At 52.7% G+C, this 16,969-nt stretch overlaps 1 protein-coding gene across 1 annotated transcript in view; it reads right to left on the bottom strand.

Moving 5' to 3' along the window:
• Window positions 1-16,969, bottom strand: part of DNAH2 (dynein axonemal heavy chain 2) — a gene marked incomplete at both ends in the record, with an annotated part of 106,937 nt that overhangs the window by 11,968 nt on the left and 78,000 nt on the right. The window contains 18 exons of the mRNA XM_083378746.1: window positions 406-592; window positions 2,215-2,341; window positions 3,436-3,635; window positions 5,216-5,360; window positions 7,244-7,377; window positions 7,488-7,636; window positions 7,726-7,876; window positions 8,574-8,640; window positions 8,768-8,916; window positions 9,513-9,638; window positions 10,241-10,405; window positions 11,069-11,185; window positions 11,277-11,446; window positions 11,639-11,780; window positions 12,768-12,884; window positions 12,983-13,193; window positions 13,395-13,534; window positions 15,707-15,854. Of these exons, the coding sequence (XP_083234872.1) occupies window positions 406-592; window positions 2,215-2,341; window positions 3,436-3,635; window positions 5,216-5,360; window positions 7,244-7,377; window positions 7,488-7,636; window positions 7,726-7,876; window positions 8,574-8,640; window positions 8,768-8,916; window positions 9,513-9,638; window positions 10,241-10,405; window positions 11,069-11,185; window positions 11,277-11,446; window positions 11,639-11,780; window positions 12,768-12,884; window positions 12,983-13,193; window positions 13,395-13,534; window positions 15,707-15,854 (2,645 nt within the window). The remainder of the gene's footprint in view (window positions 1-405; window positions 593-2,214; window positions 2,342-3,435; window positions 3,636-5,215; window positions 5,361-7,243; window positions 7,378-7,487; window positions 7,637-7,725; window positions 7,877-8,573; window positions 8,641-8,767; window positions 8,917-9,512; window positions 9,639-10,240; window positions 10,406-11,068; window positions 11,186-11,276; window positions 11,447-11,638; window positions 11,781-12,767; window positions 12,885-12,982; window positions 13,194-13,394; window positions 13,535-15,706; window positions 15,855-16,969) is intronic.

Here is a 16,969-nt window from a genome sequence, read left to right on the forward strand (position 1 = left end):
TAGGTAATGTCATCAGTCCTAGAAGGGTGGGGGGAGACGAGGAGGAGAAGGAGGAAGAGGAGGAGGAGGAGGAGGAGCATGGGATCCTTGGCACTATCTGAGCTTGCTTGTTTCCTTGCAGACGTTTCATGACCCAACTTGGGAACGTCCTCCGTTCTGGTATGGGGGGCTGAGTTTTCCCTACGTAGCACTGATGACATCCCCTAGTCGGGTGGCGAAAGGTCTGCCAGAAAAGCCAGCCGGCTCAGAGACCCCCGGGGACCCCCCACAGTCCAGCCCTGAGCGACAAAGATCCTCTTCTCTCGGTGCTCCTGACCCTTCGGGGCGCGCCGCGTCGTTGCTTGGGGGTGGTGGAAGCGGGGCAGCGGGCGGCTGAATGTGGGAGCGCCCGCCGGGACTCCAGACCTGGCAGCAGGGCCTTCTCCGGCTTGGAGCTGGTGTACCACAGGTTCCAGTCGCGCGGGTACTGCTCGAAGGAGTTCATGATGCCATGGAAGTTGGTCAGCTTGTCCAGCTCCGTGACGTTGTCCCAGTAGATGTCGGACAGCCAGCTGGTGCAAGGGTTGTCCATCTGGCCCTCGCGATCCAGCACCTGCCGGAGGGACGCAGAAGGAGGAGGGCGCCTTTGGAGGAAGCTCCTCCGCCCCGGGGGAAGCGGCTGGGGGAGCGCGCCGTGCAACGCCCCCCCCGCTCTACCCCCCCCAAAATAAGAAAGGCCGGCTCTTACGCTCATTTTGGCTCCAAAAGACGCGTATTTGGGGCTTATTTTCAGGGAAAATACGATACTTGAGGCGTCTGACAATCTTAAGTGGGGCTGATTTTGGAGGTGGGTCTTATTTTCAGGAAAATACGGTAGGTAGATAGATAGATAGATAGATAGATAGATAGATAGATAGACAGACAGACAGACAGACAGAGACAGAATGGATGGATAGATAGATGAGAGATAGATAGATAGATAAGACAGATAGATGATAGATGGATAGATGAAAGATACTGTAGATAGATATATGGATATAGATAGATAGAAGAGATACAGTCATAGATGATAGATAGATAAGAGATAGATAGATAGATAGATAGATAGATAGATAGATAGATGAAAGATGAATAGATAAATAGATAGATAGATGGATAGATAGATAGATAGATAGATAGATAGATAGATAGATAGATAGACAGACAGACAGATAAACAGACAGGATGGATAGATAGATAGATAGATAGATAGATAGATAGATAGATAGATAGATAGATAGATAGATAGACAGATAGATAGACAGACAGACAGATAGAGATAGATAGATAGATAGACAGAATTGATGGATGGATAGATAGATAGATAGATAGATAGATAGATAGATAGATAGACAGACAGATAGATAGACAGACGGATAGAGATAGATAGACAGAATTGATGGATGGATAGATAGATAGATAGATAGATAGATAGATAGATAGATAGATAGACAGAATTGATGGATGGATGGATGGATGGATGGATAGATAGATAGATAGATAGATAGATAGATAGATAGATAGATAGACAGATAGACAGACAGACAGACGGATAGAGATAGATAGATAGATAGATAGATAGATAGATAGATAGATAGATAGATAGATAGATAGACAGAATTGATGGATGGATAGATAGATAGATAGATAGACGGATAGAGATAGATAGATAGACAGAATTGATTGATGGATAGATAGATAGATAGATAGATAGATAGATAGACAGACAGACGGATAGAGATAGATAGCTAGATAGACAGAATTGATGGATGGATAGATAGATAGATAGATAGATAGATAGATAGATAGACAGACAGACGGATAGAGATAGATAGATAGACAGAATTGATGGATGGATAGATAGATAGATAGATAGATAGATAGATAGATAGATAGAGATAGATAGATAGATAGATAGATAGATAGATAGATAGATAGATAGATAGACAGATAGATATGGATAGAAGGAAGGAGGGAGGGAGGGAGGGAAGGAAAAAGGAAGAAAAGATGGAAGGAAGGAAGACAGAAGGAAGGAAGGAAGGAAAGAAGGAAGGAAGTAACCAAATGAACGATTGTACTTGCCAAGGACAGTAACAATTCCGAACGAATAAAAAATACTCGTCGCTTGGTTTTAGATTTCGGCAGCCGTTTGCTCTCCCAGCCCGCCCCCCCCGGTCCCCCCCTCCCAGGACTAACCACTCCGCCCCTCAGGAAGAAGTTGTACTCGTCCATCTTGAGGCTGCCAGATGTCTCCAGGATCTTGGCACACATCTGGAAGCTGAACAGCAGCTTGTGTCGCTCGAAGAGCCCCCGGCAGGTGTACCTGGGCAAAGCAGAGACAGCTGGGTGAGGGTCCCCCCGCCTGGGGGGGGGCTTCTCAGGGCTCAGCTGCCTCCCCAGGGCTTGTGGGAGCAGAACCCGGCTCCTCTGCCTCCTCTCGCCTCGCCAGGAGGACTCCGGGGCCCATCAGGCTGCTCCCTACGTGCAAGGAAAAGAGATGGTCCCTAGGCGGGTCCCCTCAAAACCCCTACTCAAAACTATTACGGCCGGTCCTTTAGGGATCGTTCAAAGTTACGACGGACGCTAAACGGGGGACGGACAACCCGGTTCATTTAGGGCGCTTTGCAGCGTCCCGAGGTCGGACGGCCGCGTTTCACGGCGCGGAAAAAGCTGGCGACTGTTTCTAGTTTCCAGCCAAAGCATGCTCGTTAGCAACCCATCGGTCTGCCTAACGACCGCTTGTGTTCGCTTAACGACCGTCACCATGAAACAAAAACCGAACTTTCAGGGTGTGCGGGAGCCGGCTCCACTTCCTCTGATTTCAAGGGAAGCGGGCCCTTGGGCTGAAATTTTTGACCGAAACGTTTCAGGTTTTACGGCCGCGACGACTTAACGACCGCAATGGGCAGCCTGCGTTGCGCAGGCTGTCCTCAGCTTACAATCGCAACGGAGCCCAAACTTTCCGTTGCTAAGCGAGACCTCGGTCGAGTTTTGCCCCGTGTTATGACCTCCTTGCCCGCCGCCGTTAAGTGAATCGCTGCAGCTGTTAAATTAGTAACCTGGCTGTTAAGGGGAAATCACACGATCCTGGGACCGTCATAAGTGTGAACCAGTGGCCAAGTGTCTGGATTTTGATCACGTGACCACGTGGATGCTGCCACGGTCGCAACTGGGGGAAAAAAAAAAGGCCACGCCACTTGTTTTCCGGTGCCGTCGTAACTTCGAACGGTCGCTAAACAAGCTGTTGTACGTTGAGGACTAGCTACGATCCTAACCTGAGGCTGCCGTACAGGCTCAGATCCGCCACCTGCCTCTTGCAACCCTCCCCTTTTTCGGCGGAGGACGGTGGAAGGGCGGCTGGGGTCTTCTGGTCGGGGGTGCCCGGACCCCCACGGGTGGCGGAGGCGGGCAGCGCACCTGTAGACGGCGTAGGTGTGGTACTCGTTCAGGTGTCGGATTCGCTCGTCTAGCTTGTGGCTGCGGTGGCTCTTGTTGATGCTGAGGTTGAACAGGTCGATGTAGGAGTCCAGGGAGAACTGGTACATGGGGTCGATGCGGCCCATGTCGTTCAGCACGAAGAAGAGGACGGAGGCCCTCTGGGCACAAGGCCGGTAGGCCTACAGGGACAGCGTGGGGTGTGGGTGCGTGTCAGTGAGGAACAGCCACAACATGGAAGCGGGGGGGGGGAGGGGGGGAAATGGGACTTTCCTCTATCCCCTATCCCATCTCGGCCTCTGAAAGGGGATCCTGTAGGCCAGGGGTCTCCAAACTCGGCCACTTCCAATTCCCAGAATTTGTCAGCCGTGCCTTCCCACCCCCCTACTTCTTATAGCGGAAAGATTGCAGAGAAAGGGATTACAAGAGAGTAAGCACATCGATGGGTATACACATCGTCAAAAGGAATGCATTGGTGCCAAGGAATTCTGGGAGTTGAAGTCCACCCACCTGAAAGTCTCCGGTGTTGGGAAACCTCGCTTTACAGCAGGGGTCTCCAAACTCATCCACTTGGAGACTTATGGGCTTCAATTCACAGAATTCGTCAGCCAGCAATTTCTTTTTTTTTCTTTCCCCACTTTGTTGAGTCAAGATATATTATGTCGATCGCATACCCGCCGTCTATCAAAAAGGTTATCCTAGCTAGCAACAATTGCAATAAAGGTAGTCTAGCCACATTTGTTGTGGTCCTGTCGTGCTGAATTCTGGTAAACGCTGGCTTGGGAATTCTGGGAGTTGAAGTTCAAAGTCTTAAATGTCTATGGAGACTCTCAGCCATCTAGGTTGTGGTTGTCCCAAAGGTGCTTTTTCAGGAGGCAAGTAGTCTTTCTTGTTTTTCTCTTTGAAGAGGTTTCGCTTCTCATCCCAGAAGCTTTCTTCAGTTCTGACTGGATGGTGGGGAATGGAAGGATTTATCCTCCTTGCAGACAGCCGATCATTTGTCTTCTTTTAGAGAGTCATTGAGGCCACTTGGAGGTTTACCTATGTCCTCAAGGTCACCTGTGCCGGCTGCTTGCAAGGAATATAAATCCTTCCATTCTCTTCCACCCAGTTAGAGCTGAAGAAGCTTCTGGGATAAGAAGCGAAACGTCTTCAAAGAAAAACAAGAAAGTCCAAGTTGCCTCTTGAAAAAGAATCTTTGAGATAACCATGACCTGGATGACTGAGAACCTCCACAGACATTTAAGACTCCCAGAATTCCGCAGCCAGGGTTTACCAGAATTCAGCACGGACAGAACCACAACAAATGTGGCTAGATTACCTTTATTCCATTTTTTCATAATTTTTTTAATAGACAGCGGGTATGCGGTTGATGTAATACATCTTGACTTCAGCAAAGTGGGGGAAAAAACAGGCTAGCTGACGAATTCCGGGAATTGAAGCCCATAAGTCTTAACGTTGCTGAGTTTGGAAACCCCTGCTGTAGAGCGAGGCTTCCCATCACCAGACACTTTAAGGTGAGTGGACTTCAACTCCCAGAATTCCCTGTCACTAACGCATTCCTTTTGATGCGTATTCCCATCGACGTGCTTACTCTCTTAGAATCCCTTCCTCTGCAATCTTTCCGCTCTAGGAGGTAGGAGGAAAAAAAAAAAAGGCATGGCTGGCTGGGGAATTCTGGGAGTTGAAGTCCACCCGTCTTAAAGTGTCCAAGGTTGGAAAGCCTGTGGCAGAAAAACCCAAGGGCAATGCGGCTACTTGCCTCCCGAGCGGTGTCAATCTTGATCTCGGTCATCTCGCTGGTCTCCAGCTGCTCTGTCACTTCGGTGGCGGTCACCTTGGAGGTCTGCAAGGTGTTCACCAGCTGCACGTCATCCAGCAGGGAGCCAGTGGCTTCATTTAGCAACCTGTGGGCGGGAGGACAGCGAGCTGAGCCAACGCATGGACCCTGTGTCTCCCACTTACAAGCGGTTGTTAAAGTGAGCCACACTCAGTTTCACAATCTATTCGCCAAAGGCTATTAAGCCAATTGCCACTGTTAAGTGAATCGCATGGTCGTTGAGTGAATCCCACTTCTCCCCCCCCCTTGACTTTACTTGTTCGGAAGCCAGTGGGATGATGATCATACCAGGGTAAAAATAAATTCCAGTTGCTAAGAGTGCCTGAATTTTGATCCCACGACTGCGGAAATCTTGCCAGGATTGTAAGTGTGAGAATCGGTCCCTTTTTTTTTAGTGCCGTTGCAATTTGGAACATATCTCTCTGGCATCCTTTTATAATTTTATAACCTTTGTCGATTGGTGACCTCTGGTGACCTCGGACCGGAGGAAAACAGAGGGGGAAGAATTTTACATGCGTGCGCACAGGGCCGCGAGCACGTTGTGTGCCGCAAACGAGGCAGGGCTAGCGCCCGCGTAATAGTTACTAAACCTGCCCTGTTCTTGTGTAGCGCAGCGCCTTATTTCTGCACCCCGCAGCATGGCAGCAACCCGTTTCCGCGCCCCATGGCGTGGCAGTGGCCCGTTTCTATGCCCTGCGGCGTGGCAGCATCCATTTTTACACCTTGTGGTGCGGCAATGGCCCATTTTCATGCCTTGCGACGCAGTGGTGGTCTGTATTCATGCCCTGAGGTGTGTCGTCGTCCCATTTTCGCTCCCTGAGGTGCAGCAGTGGCCCATTTTTGCATCCTGTGATGTGGCGTCCTGTTTTTGTGCCTCGTGGCCGCAGTGTTACAACAAGTGAGGAGGTGTGCATACACACGCACGCATAATGGCCAGCCTGTTCCATGGTCCAACGGCCAGTCGGCCACAACCCACAGATTGGGGACCCCTGGACTAGAAGACCTCCAAGGTCCCTTCCAGCTTTGTTCTTCTGTTCTGATCTAAATATCTCAAACCCTTTGCAAAGAAAGGAAGTCAGCCATCTTGAACTGTCGTCTTGCAAGGTATTCTGGGGATGGATTAAAAAAATGGGGAATGGACCCCGTCTCCCGTGATGGTTTCCCACTCCTCTCAGGGCTCCTAACACCAAGAAACTACACAGGTGCAAAATCCTTTCCCCCCAAAACTTAGACCATTGTTTTGCAACCTTTGGCCCTTTTAAGAGGCGTGGACTTCAACTCCCAGAATCCTCCAGCCAACACAACAGTTTCCTACTTAATTGTCAGGCCGTCTACTGCAAATTAACGTTTATTAATTTAACTTGTCGTGGGCCATTTATTATTATTATTATTACTATTTCACTTTGCTGAAGTCAAGGTATATTACATCGACCACATTCCCACCATCTACTAAGAAAGATTCCCAATCAAACAAAGGTGTTTGTTATCCTATCTGTGCTGAATTTTGAACTCTGGCTGGGGAATTCTGGGAGTTGAAGTCCACAAGCAGGGGTCTTCGAACTTGGTCCTTTTATGGCTTGTGGACTTCAACTCCCAGAATCCCCCAGCCAGCACAACAGTTTCCTAATTAATTGTCAGGCCGCCTACTGTAAATCAACGTTTATTAATTTAACTTCTCATGGGCCATTTTTATTTATTGTTGTTGTTGTTGTTATTTCACTTTGCTGAAGTCAAGATATATTACATCGGCTGCATTCCCACAGTCTACTAAGAAAATTTTCCAATTTAAGAAAGGTGATGTTTGTTATCCTATCCGTGCTGAATTCTGGCTGGGGAATTCTGGGAGTTGAAGGCCACAAGTCTTAACGCTCCCAAGGTCAGACACACACACCCTCTGCCACAAATTATTCTGTGCACGGAGTTGTGAGTCCGTCGCCTTTAGGGCCCCACCTGAGGATCTCATCTTCCAGCTCCTTCAGCTTCCTCTTGCCGGCTGCGATGTTGAGGACCAGAGAGTCCTTCTGCTCCTCCAGTTCGGGCCGCTCCTTCCGGACCACGATGCCCAGCAGCTGGGCCTCCAGGCCCTGAAAGCAGGGGGGCAACCAGTGGGTGTTTCACCCAGAGTCGCCCACCGTTCCCACCCCAGGATGGGTCCGACAGGGCCACCCAGAGGGCATCTGGACGGAGCGCCTACCTGCTCCTTGACGGCAAAGTTGACGATGGTGGTCTGAGAGGAGGTCTCGGGCGTGTAGTGAGGGTTGGAGAGCTTGGTGGTCAGGTAGAATCGGAACTCGGGGTGATACTCCACCTCCTTGTCCCCCAGCCGAATCAGCAGGCGCCCACCTACCGGGCACGTGTGTGTGTGTGTATTAGGGAATGCAAGGTGGGGATCTCCCCCTCCTCCCCCCGGGCCCTGCCCCCGTGGCACTCACCCACTTTGGTGACCGACTTGTTGAGGATGGGGGCCAGGGTGGGGTCCAGCTCCTCCTGCACGTTCTGCAGCAGCACCGGGGAGCCCAGCTGGATGGCCGTCTCCAGGATGCGCATGTAGTCGGGCATCTGCAGGTCGATGATCTTCAAGCCCTGGGACAGGAGGAAGAGGAGGAGGAGGAAGGCTCTGGGCGGGGGCCCGGTGGGTTTGGTGGAGAAGGGGGTCCCGAAGGCCGGGGACGGTTGGGGACCATCACTCACGGCGCCCCCTCTCCTCCCCAAACTGATAACGAGGGGACAGGAGACTCACGCAGGACCCCTAGCCCAGCCCAAGCCAGGGAGGGAGGGAAGGAGGAAGGAAATCGGAAAGAGGAGAGAGGAAATGGGAAAGAGAAGGGAGGGAGGGAGGGAGGGTGAAATGGGAAAAAGAAGGGAGGGGGGAAATTGGAAAGGAGGGAGGGAAGAAATGGGAAAGGAGGGAGGGAGGAAAGGAAGGGAGAGAGGGAGGGAGGGAGGAAGGAAATCAGAAAGAGGAGGGAGGAAGGGAGGAAGGAAATGGGAAAGAGAAGGGAGGGAGGAAAGGGAGAGAGGGAGAGAGGAAGGAGGGAGAGAGGAGGGAGGAAGAAAGGAAGGAAATAGGAAAGAGAAGAGAGGGAGGAAAGGAAGGGGGGAGATGAGAACAGGAGGGAAGAGAGGGGGAGGGACAGAGATGAGAATGGGAAGGAAGGAAGGAAGGAAGGAAGGAAGGAAGGAAGGAAGGAAGGAAGGAAGGAAGGAAGGGGAAAGTCAGAAGGAGGGCGGGAGGGAGGAGAGGCTTGGGGAGGGGAGGGGGTTCAAGGGGGCTCCTCACTTTCTTGGCCTCCATGTTCTTGATCCACTTAGTGGCCTGGCACTGAGGGTCGATCATCAGAGGCCACCTAAGGGGAGACGGGAGGCCCCGTCAGGACCTCTTCGGTCCCTTGGGGGGGGCCCTGCGGGGACGGACTCCCCCCCACCCCCGGGAAGCCCCGAAGCCAGGCCGGCCCAGAAGGACGTGGGGCTGACCGGTTCCCCCGGGTGACGATGATCCCGTTCTCGGTGGAGAAGTCGTCGGAGGGCAGACCCTGGATGTTCCAGTTGCGCACGACGGTCGGGTTGGAGAGGAAGCTGTCGCAGGTGAAGGACGGCGAGCAGGGCACGTGCAGCTGCCGGATCTGCGGGAGGAAAGCCGGGAGGAGCCCGGATCAGGCTGGCCTTCCTTCGGCACCCCGAAACCCCCCACCCGGATCTGTCCCTGCCAGGCCCACCACGCCAGGGGGTGAGGGTGGGGGTGTCGTTCCGGTCCTCCCTCTCCAAGGCAGGAAGGACGGGACAAAGACCTGGGCCTCCAAACCCCAGCAGTCCCACCCACACCCGGTCGCAACGGGGAGGGGGAGGGCTGTGGGGTCCCGGGTGCTCTCCGAGCTGGGCGCTTTTCTTGCAGACGTTTCCTGACCCGACCAGGGAACGTCGTCAGGGCTAAAGATGGACGGTGTTTAATATTTATTTGTTATGTACTATGGGGTCCTTGGTGCTCTCTGAGCTGGGTGGTTTTCCTTGCAGACGTTTCATGACCCAACTAGGTAGCATCATCAGGGCTAGAAGGGATTGCGAGGAGGAGGAGGAGGAGGAGGAGGAGGAGGAGGAGGACAACTCTGGAGTCCTTGGGGGGGGTCTCTGAGCTGGGTTGTTTCCTTGCAGACGTTTCATGACCCAACTAGGTAGCATCATCAGGGCTAAAGGAAGGAAGAGGAGGAGGAGGAAGGCTCACCTGCTTCATCCAGATGTGGGAGACCATCTCATCCCGGTAGTTGGACAGGAAGGGCCCCATGTAGGCGACGAAGGCCGAGGCCAGCAGACAGTCGCCCACCAGGTAGCCCAGGTCTTCCTCCAGGCCCTGCGGGAAGCCAAGGACTTCCTCCAGCCAGCCAGCCAGAGCTCCCCAGCCTGGGCGGCTTCCAGACCTCTGGACTCCCAACTCCCCAGAATTCCTCAGCCAGCATGGAAGGGGAGGGGAGGGGAGGGAGAGAGAGAGAAGACGGGGGGAGGGAAAGAGGGAGGAAGAAGAGATGGGAAAAAGAAGGAAAGGGAAGGGAAGGGAAGGGAAGGGAAGGGAAGGGAAGGGAAGGGAAGGGAAGGGGAAGGAAGGAAGGAAGGAAGGAAGGAAGGAAGGAAGGAAGGAAGGAAGGAAGGAAGGAAGGAAGGAAGGAAGGAAGGAAGGAAGGAAAGAAGGAAGGAAGGAAGGAAGGAAGATAGATGGGAGGAGGGGAAGGCTGGCTGGGGAATTCTGGGAGTTGAAGTCCACAAGTCATAAAGTTGCCAAGCTTGGAGACCCCCCCCCACCCCGCTCCCCCGCCCCAGAGCCCCAAGACTTCACCCTGGCTGCCCCAGGACTCTCCAGGGGGTGCTGGACCCCCATCGGGGCAGGGGGGGGTGGGGTTTCCTTCCCAGGGAGCCAGAGAGAGAGGCTGGGAGGGGGGGGCGTGGATGGAGGCCCACCTTGACGGTCTCCTCCCAGCGGATCTTCTCCCCCGCCAGGCCGGAGACCAGCTTGTCCGCCCGGTCCAGCTTGATCTCCATCTCCTCCGACTTCTTGCGCAGCTCCTCCTTCTGCGCCAGCTTCTCCTCATACTCCTTCTTCAGCATCTCCAGCTTCTCGGCCACCTGGGGGGAGGCGGAGGGGAGGGAAGGGGTCTCCAGGCCCTCCACCGAGGCCGCCCCTGGTGCCCCTTCCCCTCTTCCCTTCCTTCCTCCCCTCCCTCTCTCTCCTTCCCTTCCCTTCTTTTCTATCTCTTTCCTTCCTTCCTACCTCCTAACCCCTCCTTTTCTCTCTATTTCCCTTCCCTTCCTTCCATCTCCTCCCTCCCTTCCTTCCTCCCCTTTCCCGTATTTATTCCTCCCTCTTCTTTTTTCCTTCCCTCCTTTCCCATATTTATTCCTACCTCCCTTTCTTTTCCTTCCTTCCTTCCTTCCTTCCTTCCTTCCTTCCTTCCTTCCTTCCTTCCCTCCTTTTCCCAGTTATTCCTACCTCCCTTTCTTTTCCTTCCTTCCTTCCTTCCTTCCTTCCTTCCTTCCTTCCTTCCTTCCTTCCTTCCTTCCTTCCTTCTTTCTTTCCTTCCTCCCTCCCTCCCTCCCTCCCTTCCCCTTCCCAATCCATCCCCCGGGGCCAGCAGTTCTCAACCCTCCGCAACTTTCAGATCCGTGGACTTTGCCTCCCCAGAATTCAGCGCTGGCTGGGGAATTCTGGGAGTTGAAAGTCCACCCGTCTTACAGCGGCCAAGGCCGAGACACCCCGTCCCGGATCGTCCTCTGCTCCACGGAACTGACCTCCCGGAGGCGCTCCTGGGCTTCAGCCTGGGCTGCCTGCTTCTCCGCCAGCTGGGCCAAGGCGGCGTTCATACGGGCCCGCTTGGGCTCCACCACCCGGTAGATGCGTCCGTACATCTGGGTGAGGGGAGGCAAGAGGGGAGAGGTTAGCAAGGTCCCCGAGCTGGAGACCAAGGGTAGCCACCCATGGCTGAAGGCTGCTCCTCACCTCCATGGCTCGCACCCACATGCAGAGCGACTTGGCGGCCACTGAGACCCGCCCAATGATATCTGGCTGGAAGTCTGGCTGGGAGCAGTAGGCGCTGATCTTCTTGAGAACTTTGTCGGAGATGTTATCCTTGTCGAAGTGCACCAGCTGCTTGATGAAGTTGGGCTCTCCTGGAGAAGACAGGTCCAAGCCGTCGTGTCATCCCGCCCAGAACCTAACCTCCTCCGCAGGAGAGAAACCAGGTTCTGGATCCCTCCGAGAGTTGAGGGTTTGTTCCGAGGAAACCGAGATGTCTGCCCACGGAGGAGACAGGTGGACGACGCCCGGCTGACCCTTGTGGTGGCTTCCCCAGGACCTCTTACCTAGCTGCTTCTTGGCTTCGGTCCAGGTGGGCTCGTTGCCCCTCAGGATCATGACCGCCTGCATCACGGTCTCCACCAGCGTAGGTGGCCGGCCATAAGACTTGATCTCCGTCAAGTCCTTCTTGTTGAGGGACTCCAAGGCCTGGGAAGCCAGAGAGTGAGTTAGACTTCGAATAGAATAGAGCTGGAAGGGACCTCGGAGGTCTTCTAGTCCAGCCCCCTGCGTGAGCAGGGGACCCTATTCCATTTTAGACAAGTGGCTGTCCAGTCTCTTCTTTAAAACTGCCAATGATGGAGCACCCATAACGTCTGGTGGCAAGTCGTTCCACCGATTCCTTCCTTCCTTCCTTCCTTCCTTCCTTCCTTCCTTCCTTCCTTCCTTCCCTTCCCATCTCTATTCCTTCCACCCTCCTTCCCTCCCTCCCTCCCCTCTTTTGTCTCTCTCTTTTCCCCTTCCCTTCAAGGTAAGAGGGGCTTCCGGGGATTCCCACCCCTCCATTAGCCAATCCATCCCCCTTAGCAACTTTCAGATCTGTGGACTTCACCTCCCCAGAATTCAACGCCGGCTGGGGGATTCTGGGAGTTGTTCACTTTTAGGAAGTTTCTCCTTAATTCCAGGTTGCTTCTCTCCTTGATCAATATTCCATCTATCTATCGCTTCTTATCCAGGTCCTTTGGGGGATAGGTGGACCCCCACTCCTCTTTGTGACAGCCCCACCCCCCCAAACACTGGAAGACTACCCTCATGTCACTAGTCCTTATTTTCGGTAAACTAGAGACAAACCCAATTCTTCGTACGTTTTAGTCTCCAGGCCTTTAAATCGTCTTCGTTGCTCTTCTCGGCGCTTTCTCCAGCATCTCAACGTCTTTTGTGTAATGTGGGGCACCAAAATTAGATGCAGGTATTCCAGGCGTGGCCTTACTAAGGCTTTACTAAGCGGGACTGACGCTGCGCGTGATTTTGATTCCGCGCCTCTTGTTTACGCAACCGAGGATCGTATTCGCTTTTTTGGGGCTGCCGCCGCACACAGCCAGCTGGCGTTTAAGGGATCATCCCCTACTCCTCCCGGGCTTCTCCTCAAACCTTCACGGTGCCAATCGGCGGTGCCAACCTTCTGTGGCGGCCTACCTTCATGGCTTCCTCCAAGGCGGGCAAGGCTTCCTCCAGATCCTTCTGGGCATTGTCAGCCAAGGTTTTGCACTTAATCTCCTCGGCGGCGATCTTCTCGCTGTTTGCCGATACCGTCTGCGGGAGGACGAAGAGTGGAGAGAGACACAGAGGGTAACGGCGCGTCCACCGTGGGGTCGGGCGGGAAACGGGTGGCGCCGACCTCGGACACTCACTTTCTGCTGCTCGTCTGCTTCCCGCTTCTGCTGGACAATGATCACCAGGTACTCCTCGCACTGCTTCTGGAACTCGGCCACCTTCCTCCGGGCTTCCTCCAGCTCCAGGGTCATCACCTCGACTTTCTCCCGGGTCTCGTCGATTTTGAAGAGGCCGTTGCGGAGTTTGTTGGCTTGATCGGAAAGCTCCTTCCGCTTCTCAGCCAGGAGCCTGCCAAGGGGCGGACAGGAGAAGACCTGTGCTGCGGGGACCACTGGGGTTGGACTAGATGACCTCCAAGGTCCCTTCCCTTCCACTGGGTGACTTGAAGGGGCCCCGGGGCCTGGCCCTTTGACTCTCCTGTCCCCCAAACGTGGGACCCTTTTCCTGGGAAGAGGGAGTTTCCCCGCCCTCCCACAAATCCCCCCTTACTTCTTGTAGCCGGAGACCAGCTCCAGGTAGTTGGTGGGGGTGACGTAGTTATGGCGCCGGAGTTCCAGCAGCATCTTGTGAGAGTACCTGGCCACCGACCAGTGCATGGTGACAAAGATTTTAGCCACTCGCTTTTGCATCTAGGGGAAAGCGGGAATACAGGATCACAAGAGTTGGAAGGGACTTCGGGGGGGGTCTTTTAGTCCAACCCCCCATGCTCAAGCAGGAGACCCTATACTAGGGGTCTCCAAAGGTGGCAGCTTTAAGACTTGGGGGACTTCAACTCCCAGAATTCCCCAGTCAGCATGGAAATCTCCAGAAATTCTGAGTTGAAGTCTGCAAATCTTAAAGTTGCCAGGTTTGGAGACCCCTGTGTTATACCATTCTAGGCCAGGGGTAGGCAACCTCGGCTCTTTTATGACTCATGGGCTTCAACTCCCAGAATTCCTGAGTCAGCATATAGCTGACTCAGGAATTCTGGGAGTTGAAGTCCATGAGTCATAAAAGAGCCGAGGTTGCCTACCCCTGTTCTAGGCAAATGGCTGTCCAATCTCTTCCTCAAAGACCTCCAGTGTTGGAGCATTCAGAGTTTCTGCAGGCAGGTTGTCCAAACTGGTTAATTGTTCCCACTGTCAGGAAATTTCTCCTTAGTTCTAGGTTGGGCCTCTCAGGAATGGAACAACTCACTACGGCCAACTCACCACGGCCAACTGGCTGCAGGACAATTTAACAGTTCAATTTAATTATTCAAACGAAGGGGGAAAAACATTTTCATTTTGGCCATTCCAATTACACCCTATCCCTCCTTTTGCATCCTTTAATGATTCTGTTCCACCATTTCATTGATATTAGAGTCACTCGTGTCCCACAGCGTCCTGCAACGAGTTGGCCGTGCCGGGTTGGCTGCAGCAAATTGTCAGAGACCCACAATGGATGGAAACTGATCAAGGAGAGAAGCAACCTGGAATTAAGGAGAAACGTCCAAACAGTGAGGACAATCAGCCAACGGAAGGGACCTTGGAGGTCTTCTAGTCCAGCCCCCTGCTCAAGCAGGAGACTCTATACCACTTCGGACAGATGGCTCTCCAGTCTCTTCTTGAAGACCTCCAGGGACGGAGCACCCACAACCTCTGGTGTCAAGCAGTTCCACTGGTTAATTGTCCTCACTGTCAGGAAGTTTCTCCTTAATTCCAGGCTGCTTCTCTCCTTGATGAGTTTCCGTCCGTTGCTTCTTGTCCTGCCTTCAGGGGCTTTTGTTGTGATTCAGGGTCAGCCTGTGGGTTCGGCAGTTGAGTCGGACGACTCAGAGGAGGAGGAGGAGGGGGGTGTTGGAGAGCTTGCTGAGAATAATATTGAGGCTCCGCAGAGCCCTCAGCCAGGCCCCTCCCACCTGGTCACGACGCAGACCCAGCTGTGTGAGCCTGACAGCCTGGATGAAGATGACCCACAGCTGGCCCTGTTCAAGGACGCCCGACGCAGGAGGCAGTCAATTAGGAGTAAACAGAGGAAGGCAATGGGGCTTCTCGGAAGGAGGCAGAGAGAAGCCACGCCCTGAACTGTATAAAAAGGGGAATGCGTGGGAGGGCTGGTTTGCTGAAGGCAACCGCTTGAATAGCTCCTGTTTCATGGTTCGTGTCTTGTTCTGTTTGGTTTTGTATCCATAAATTTGGCAGGCTTCGTTCCAGCCTCTTGCCTTCTTGTAAAAGGGGTTGTCCCTGCTTTTTCTGCAGGGCCGGTAGCAGGCTGGTACAGAACACACACACACACACATGTACATATATATATACACACACATACACACACATGTACATATATATATATATATATATATATACACACACACATGTACATATATATATATAATAAAAAATGAATAAACTATATATATATATATGTGTGTGTGTGTGTGTTTGTGTGTGTGTGTAAATTTTAGATTTACACAAATATGAGCTGTCACTGTTGTGACTACTGCCTGTGGATGGCCTTCGGTTAGGCCGAAACAGGAAATAAAGATTTGTCCCATGTTTGGTTCGTGTTTGCTCTCTTTGCTCTGTTTATGTTTTTATGTTCATAAATTTGGCAGGCTTCGTTCCAGCCTCCTCTTGCCTTCTTGTAAAAGGGGTTGTCCCTGCCTTTTCTGCAGGGCCGGTAGCAGGCTGGTACAGAACAGCTTTGGAGAAGAGCTTGACTCCCTCTTCTTTGGGGCAGCCCCTCAAATACACGGCTGGCTCACCTTTAAGGGATCGTCCGCCAGGACCCCGAGATCTCCCCGAGTCCCAGACAGGGTGTGCGGGATCCCCGCTTGGACTCACCGTGTCGAGGCTCCCCTTTTCCACCAGGCCCAAATCCACGCCCTCCAGGTACTTTTCCGCCACCTCCAGCAAGGCTTCCTTCGGCCACTCTGAAAACCAGTCGATGGTAGCGCAGTTCACCAAAGCAGGATACTGGCGGATCCGGTTCCTGGGGGCAGAGCGACAGAATAGCTGAGTTGGAAGGGACCCTGGAGGTCATCTAGTCCAACCCCCCCCTGCTCAGGCAGGAAGGCGTACACTGTTTCAGACAAATGGCCGCCCAGTCTCTTCCTAAAAACCTCCTGTGATGAAGCACCCGCAACTTCTGGCGGCAATTCGTCCTACTGATTATAACAGAATCATAGATTCAGAGCTGGAAGGGACCCTGGAGGTCTTCTAGTCCAACCCCCTGCTCAGGCAGGAAACCCTATACCGTTTCAGACAAATGGCTGGCCAGTCTCTTCTTGAAAACCTCCTGTGATGGAGCACCCACAACTTCCGGTGTCAAGCTGTTCCACTGGATAATAATAATAATAATAACAACAACAACAACCACAGTACCTGGTTGATACCTAGGATGCTGGCACCAACCTGTGTCAACCATTAGTACCAGTCAATTTGAGTGTTCAGTTGGCTGAGTTTCATGTTTTATGAATAAAGGTTTATGTAACAACAACAACAACAATAAAATAAAAATGGCTTTGGAAGAATATCTGAAGGACAACGACGAAGATGCACTGAAATTAGTATATCGGGAAGGCTTACTGACTAATGGAGAGGCCAAACTGGCCTACAAGAAAGACCAAATGAGGAACAGAACGGAGGCGTGGGAAGACAAAGCACTACCTGGCCAGTACATTTAAAAAAAATAGCTGGGAAAGCAGATAATGACAAGAGCTGGCAATGGCTAAGAGCGGGAAAGTTGAGGAAAGAGACGGAGGGACTAATTCTGGCTGCACAAGACCACGCCTTGAGGACAAACGCACACAAAGTCAAAATTGAGAAGACAGCAACAGACAGTAAGTGCCACCTCTGCAAAGTAGCTGAAGAAACAGTGGACCACCCGGTGAGCTGCTGCAAGAAGATCGCACAGGCTGACTACAAGCAGCGGCACGACAAAGTAGCAACAACGGTGGACTGGAAGATCTGCAAGAAATGTCATTTGCCTGCAAGCCAGAACTGGTGGGACCGTAAAATAGAGACAAATCGTAGAAAATGATAAAAGTTAAACTGCTCTGGGACTTGAGAATTCAAACAGACAAGCACCTGCCACATAACACCACG

Source organism: Vipera ursinii, assembly GCF_947247035.1.
Source record: "Vipera ursinii genome assembly, chromosome: Z".
Taxonomy (NCBI): Eukaryota; Metazoa; Chordata; class Lepidosauria; order Squamata; family Viperidae; genus Vipera; species Vipera ursinii.